This window comes from Chenopodium quinoa, unplaced genomic scaffold, assembly GCF_001683475.1.
Source record: "Chenopodium quinoa cultivar QQ74 unplaced genomic scaffold, ASM168347v1, whole genome shotgun sequence".
In the NCBI taxonomy this organism is placed as follows: Eukaryota; Viridiplantae; Streptophyta; class Magnoliopsida; order Caryophyllales; family Amaranthaceae; genus Chenopodium; species Chenopodium quinoa.
Window position 1 is genome coordinate 2244431 of NW_018745410.1, and position 7088 is coordinate 2251518.

General features: G+C 37.2%; 1 protein-coding gene across 1 annotated transcript; it reads left to right on the forward strand.

Moving 5' to 3' along the window:
- Positions 1-2911: 2911 nt before the first annotated feature.
- LOC110713173 lies at positions 2912-4412 on the forward strand. The gene is made up of 2 exons (XM_021891639.1): positions 2912-3278; positions 3368-4412. Exons 1-2 carry the CDS (start codon positions 3214-3216, stop codon positions 3837-3839), a joined length of 537 nt encoding a protein of 178 aa, XP_021747331.1. The 5' UTR covers positions 2912-3213; the 3' UTR covers positions 3840-4412.
- The last annotated feature ends 2676 nt before the right edge of the window (positions 4413-7088 follow it).

The window sequence follows — 7088 nt, forward strand, 5'->3', positions numbered from 1 at the left end:
CCAATTTAAAATTCCATCCTAATCATTAAATAACCATCTAATTTTAATTTGATTAAAAAACCAAATTATGGATAATTACATAAACCAAGTAAAATAACCATAATTGGAATTGCTCATTTATCTCCTTGAAAACAGATTTTCAAACATTTATCCATAATTAAATTTGAATTCATAATTCAAAATTAATTAAAATAAAACCCCCTTTTTTTTTAAAAAAAAAAAAAAAAAAAAAAAAAAAAAAAAAAACTGAAAACAGTGGACTGCCGTGACTGAACAGGCTGCCTTGCCACGGCACCGCCGCCGCAGCAGCCAGGTCAGAACCCTGTTGCCGCAGCCAGGCAGTTGCCCAGCCACAACAGCGCTGGCTGGCGCACCAGCCCAGCACACCCAGCAGCTAGTGCAGTGGCTGGAATTGTGCAACAGTTGCACGTTTCAGCCACTACCACCACTGTCCTCTCCTGAAAACGCCGCCCTGCATCCTCTGCCCCCCTGACGACCACCGGAGCAGCCACGGTGGACCACCGACGGGCGGTTCTGCCACCCAACCGTGGCTGCTCCCACTCAGCTTCTTGATTTCCCCTTTTTTTTTAAGTTAAATTAATTCCACAACTCTTGCAAAATTAATTTGGTGATCTAATTAAATTAAACATAAACTTCTTTATGCATAATTTCAGAAAATTAATCTAAAATCTCCATTTTAAATAATATAGGGCTTTTGATAAAATTTGATTTCTAATTCATATAAAACTCTTTTACATGAATTAATTAATCACACTAAAAACCTTTTAAGTATGAGAAAATAAATCAAATAATATGAAATTAACACATTAATTTTCGAATTTAGGGTTCATAACACAACAAAAATCAGAAAATTAATTAATGCATTTAGGGCTAAAAATTCGGCTAGGGTTAATAAAAATTGAGCAATTAAATCTACAATTAATCAATTCCAATCAATCAAAATCATATTTTAATTGGGTTATTCGATCCACAATTCAATTCCTCCCCTTAATTAAATTAAAATCAACATAAAATACATCAAGATAATCATATTATTGTGACCAATAAATTATATGCAAGGGGCTAACTGATACCACTGTAGGGTTTTAGGTACTCTAAGCGGAATTTCATAAATCTCATTCACACGCACCTAAACAGGATCTCATGCATATACAAATAAAGGATCACATAATAGTTTAGAATTAACCTTTGATGCGTGAATTCCCAAGCTTTCTTCTACCTTCTTGCGGAGATTAGAGCCCCAGTTGTTGCTCCTCCAATATTGGTCCACAAGTGTAGATCGAACCTCCACCAATGCTAGTTGGACGGGAGATATTAATCTCCTCTTCTATGGAGAACTTCTAACCGGTTGTAGAGAGAGAGGAAGGGAAAATATTACGTTGTTTCTTTTTAGAGATGAACGTCTGTTCTTTTTTTCCCCAAGCCCTTTATTATATATAATCATATTATCTAATTAGGGTAAGACTTATTCCTATCTTACTCCTTATGGTCAGTCATTCACTAAGCCTAACTTTTGGACTCGGTATTCATGTTCGACCTAACACTGTAACGTGTGACCTCATATGATCCATTTAGTTGGCATTGGTTTAACCCAATGATCAATATTGGTCTCTAGCAAGACATAAAGACGACCCAACTAAGCGAATTTATTATCTCCATAATACGATCCATATTATATTAATAATTGCACGAGAGTTGAGGACACATTTCCTTCAGGTATCCAATCGTATGCTACCGTTAAACTATTACTAAAGATGCAGGATGTCACAGAAAAATTTAGCACACAATACCCATTAGACTAACTTTAATATAGAAGAGAGCAAGCAAAAACAGGTAACCTAAGGAAATGAGATACCAATCAACATAGTATACCACTACAGATTTTCAAATTCTACTTAAAAAACAACCCATGTCATAGCAAAGGAAGCCATATCTGAAGAATGTAATTCCACAATTAACAATGTAATTCTGTTGTAATGCAAAACCACGCAGGCTCAGAAATCCATAATATAATAGTAAAAAAAATGCATAATATATCTAATAATCATGAAGCATGACAGTTCTGATTAGAAAGATTGTGGTTCATTACTACTCCGCTATGTTGCACAAACTCTAGTTTGGGTGTCGTACCCAAGTCTGGATCAGAGGATCCAATCCTCCGATTCAAAAATTAACCAATACGGGATACAGTTAAAAGGGTGTCTTGACTAATTTTTTGGACATGGCTGGTATATAGTGTTAGGAAATTTTTTAGATAATAAAAATAGATAATAATAATAATTAATTAATATAAAAGGGTATAAAACAAAAAATGGTACTCCGTAATAATTATCATTGGTACTGTTGTCAAAAATAAAATATAATTGGTACCAAAAAAAGATCAAAAGATCATAATAAGGCTCGATTAGATCTGCAAGAAATGGGTATAAGGGAACAACTACACCCTATAGATGCAGGTGACGGGCGGTATGTTTTGCTGCCCAAAGCATCATTCTCAATGACGAAGGAAGAGAAAAGCATATTTTGTAGTGTTTTGAAGAAGGCAAATCTGCCCCAAGGTTGTGCATCAAATATTGCAAGGTGTGTGCAAGTGAAGGAGGGGAAAATATCAGGGTACAAGAGTCATGATGCTCATATAATAATGCAACACTTGCTTCCATCAGCTATTAGAAAAACTTTACCAAAGCATGTTGCTTTACCTCTTATGAGATTGAGTGGATTTTTTAGAGAAATATGCAAGAGTCATCAATCCAAAAGATTTGGATTGCCTTCAAGCACAAATTGTTGAGACTCTTTGTGAACTAGAAAGAATATTTCCACCATCTTTTTTTTGACATAATGTTCCACTTACCGATTCATTTAATTGATGAAATAAAGCGTGGTGGACCAGTTTCTGATTGGTGGATGTATCCTATAGAAAGGTACCTTGGAAAGTTAAAATCATATGTTAAAAATTGATGTCGCCCGGAGGCTTCTATAGCTGAAGGTTATTTGGTTGTAGAGTGCTTGATATTCTGCTCTAGGTATTTAAATGCAAGTGTAAAGAAGCAATCTAAGCGGTTTAACAAAAGTCAAGAGAAAAGTAACGAAATTGATGAAGAATCACCTTTGTTCCCTAATGCAGGTTATCCTCTTGGGAGGAAAAAGAAAGGGAAAAAGAAAGGGAAGTCATACACTCTTGATTCAAACACAATGACTCTAACACATCGTTATGTGTTGTTTAATTGTGAAGATGACCTAGTTGAGAATTACATCAAGTGAGTAATTTTTCGATTATCTTTTTTCGTTGTGTTTGAATTTCTTTTGTTTTATTATCTTACTTATATGGTTGTTTAATACTATGAAGGGAACATGAAGAGTTTGTAAAGAAGAAGCCTAGAGATAGACGAAAAAGAAGGTGGAAAGAGGCACAAGAGCATAGCAATGAATTCAAGGTTTGGTTTAGAGGAAAGGTCGAGGTGAATAATGTCCTAGATCATATCAAGTGGCTAACCAAAGGTCCTTCTAGTGTTGCACAGAGCTACATCGGATATTTTTGTAATAGATATAAGTTCTACACAAGAGATCATGATGAAAAGTGTAAAACGCAAAATAGTGGAGTCTCTTTGACAGCTTTGATTCCAAGCTTCGCGAGTAGCAAGGATCACAATCCCGTTCTTGGTGATGTCACATACTATGGGATTATAAGGTCTATAATAGAGATAGATTATTGGAGTGCTTTCAGTGTTGTGTTATTCAAGTGTGATTGGTTCCATATGGAAGTAGACGATTATGGACTCACTCGTGTTAACTTCAAGAAATCGTGCTCTAAAATATGATCCTTTTGTCTTGGCATCACAAGTGCATCAAGTGTTCTATACTCAAGACGGCCTTGAAGAAGATTGGTACTATGTGAACCGAAATTTGCCAAGAGACAATTTTTATGTCGAGGGGCAATTTGAACAAACGTTTATGAGTGAAGTTCGTGAACCCGCGGAGGATGTAATTTTTGCTATAGGTCATGTTGAACATCATAATTGGTGCAGAGAAGCTGCTTATGACAGAGTTGAGGTTCCTGTGAACAATGAAATAATCGAGAAGAAAGTTCTGATATAGATGACACAGATTGGGATTGGATGGAACCATCAAAGTGACATGTCTGGAGAATTTAATTAGAATTATTATTACAATAGATTTAAACCTATTTTGTGGATTTCACAAACTATCATTGTAGTGTTTTATTTTTCTATCTTAACTTCTTGTGTTATTTTTTTGTTTTTAAGTTAGTGGTTAAATAAAGTGTTATGCAACAGAGAACCTCTATGTTGCTAGTTGGTTTGATTCGAGGTTTGATATTATAGTGGCAGTTGAATATTCAAAGGGTCATTCTTATTTTCACCAGGACCCAAATTACATTTAGCCAACTGTTGAAATATTCTTTCTACTCAGAATATGTAAATTAATCCAAACTTTGTTTTATGTGCAGTCAGCTGTGATGAGGTGCTCATTCTTTGCTGAGGTACTCAACTTCCAGTCAGGTGCTCTTTCTTTGTTCCTGTCTCTCTCATTTATTCTTTTTTGGCTTATATTGAAATCAGTGTGGAAAATAAATTGGAGCCTTAGATTATTCGGGTGGTTGGCTTGTGTGTCCTTCTGTTGAATCCTATTTAATTTACACCTTTTAAAGAATAAACTTTCTTGCTGACAGCTTGCAATGTGATACTTAACTAAAATGGAAAAACCATTCTTAGACATATAAGAACTAACTTGCTTGTCATTTCTTGACTGCTAAATTTATGCCAGAAATCAGGATACCATGCTTGCATTTTTATCCATTTTGGGTGTTTTTAGTCCCTTGGGAGAGTTACAGCTCGAAGATTGGTCCGATGCGGCCTGTACCTGCAAAACAACGGAGACTCCTGTTGGTTGGAGTTCCGCCTCCGACGATCAAGTTAGAACGTGTAGGAGTGAGTAAAAAGTGCGGAAAAAGGTAAAGATGAGATCTTTACAGATCCCGAGATCAGGTGCTTTCTCTAATGTGAGAGAAATGCAGGTGATGTAATAAATGATTTAATCCCCCTTCATAATGGGGAATCTCTCCCTATTTATAGGGCCATGGGAAAATGTGCCCTTATTCTAGGTCATGTGACCTAGATTTGGTGGGCTATGACGAGTTATGGGGAATCGGGCCTGAAAGCCGCTATTCCATGACATGACAGTGGGGTCCACGTGTCAGTATTCCATTGGTTTTGTTTAAACCAATGTTGGGTGGATAAGTGTCCTAATGTTGGGTGGACAAGTGTCCTATTCTCAGGCCGCCACGTGGCAGGGTAATTTTACCCAAAACATTTGCCCCTGTCACAGAGGTGACGTGGCGCGCCACGAGGCGTCTGTGACACATGTCAGCGTCTCATTTGGTGAAGTAAAATTTTACTGTTCACCCTCTGGGGCATTACTGAGGTGCCCCGGAATTACCCCTCTATAAAAGTAATTTTTTGACCCTCATTTCACACATCTTTGCGTGAAATTTGAGAGAGTTTCTAGAGAATTTTCACAAAAAATTGTGTACTCTGCCGCTTGTTACTGTCCGTCTGCACCAACCGGCTCATTTCAAGTCAATTGTACCTTTCTCAAGGTAGCCGCCTGGCTCTCTTCTGTTTAAACTTTTAAAATTTTCGCCTGCGTTTGTTTTTCCTTTGCTTTCATAAAATGGTTTCTCAAACACATTCGGCACGGCCTAGGATAGCTGTCAGCCGGTCACCTGGGACGGCTAAATCTAGGACTAGGGGTGCCGTTTGCCCCACTCTTCATCCGTCCCCCAATCCAACCGTCTCTGTGTCTGTGAGGACACCATGGCTAGAATTAAAGGAACAGCTAGAACTGAAGAGGGGGATGGCTCCATTAGGGTGCCTCGGAGTGAGGTGTATTATGACAAACCAGGCACCCCAAGCACTCCGGAAGACTCATTTCTGGGCATGCCTGTAACACCCTAGAAATTCCTTTCTTTAAAATACCCATCCTACTCTTTTAAAATACGATTTAGGAATAACTAAGACATTACCGCCACCGTGAAAACGGCTAGGGCAAATATCAAAGATACACAGCGGAAGACTAAAAATTTAAAACCGATTAAACAAAACAACCCAAAGCCAACCAAACGAAAATAAAGTTTAAAACCAAACGAACAAGTCAAATAATTTCAAATTACAACTTGGAACCATCAAAGGCCCTTATTCAAAACCATTCCCAAATCAACCTTTATGTTAGTCCACACTTCATATATCATAAATAAATAAAGCATAAAACACATTGTAATCTAATAGAAACTAATAGGATTCACTCTTCACTCATGCCCCATCATGATCATGCTTCAATACCTGAAAAGTTTGTCTCTACTTGCTTCCACTACTCTCCATTAAAATGGGTCATCATAGGGCCAAGGTAAAGACATGGCCAAAAAAAACACAAACACACACAATCAGCAAAACTGAGTACATAAGCGTAAAATAGCCACACTAACATGCTTTCACCTATCAACATACACTTACCTCCCTGCACCTGTTCACAATTACCAATCAACACAATACAATGACTAGACCCTAATTAATTCATTTTGCATTGATTACGCATCGAACGGGTTTCCACCTATTAACCTCCCCCAAATAAATTTGAGGTTAACTAGCACGGGAGCTACCGTGCCAGCGACAAACCACACAAAGGTGGCGGAATTCCTGCGCATAATAAATAATAAAAAGGAATATACAGCGTCCTGTACTCCATTGGAAGTTATGGTTAAATATAAAACCCCATAACCCCCCATTGTTCATACTCAAGGTATATACGTTCCAAGAGTTTTGGTGCGTAATCTCTTTCACTTTACGTTATTTACATATTATTAGACTTGGTGATGACTCTCAAAGCATAATAAATCAATCAACAATAATTATTCAATCAAGCAAACATACCAATTTAATTCTTGAATAATTAGTGACCACATATTGTTTAATGTTAAACCCTTTTTAATTCTACCTCAGTGTCAAAGACACCTTAAACGCATAATGCGCCAAAAATCCTATCCCTCGGTGTTA

Bases quoted from the DNA above. Each gene is read 5' to 3' on its own strand.
- LOC110713173 (XM_021891639.1), top strand. From the start codon at position 3,214: ATGACTCTAACACATCGTTATGTGTTGTTTAATTGTGAAGATGACCTA. The intron at 3,279-3,367 runs GTGAGTAATTTT...AATACTATGAAG, and splicing joins CTAGTTGAGAATTACATCAA to GGAACATGAAGAGTTTGTAA.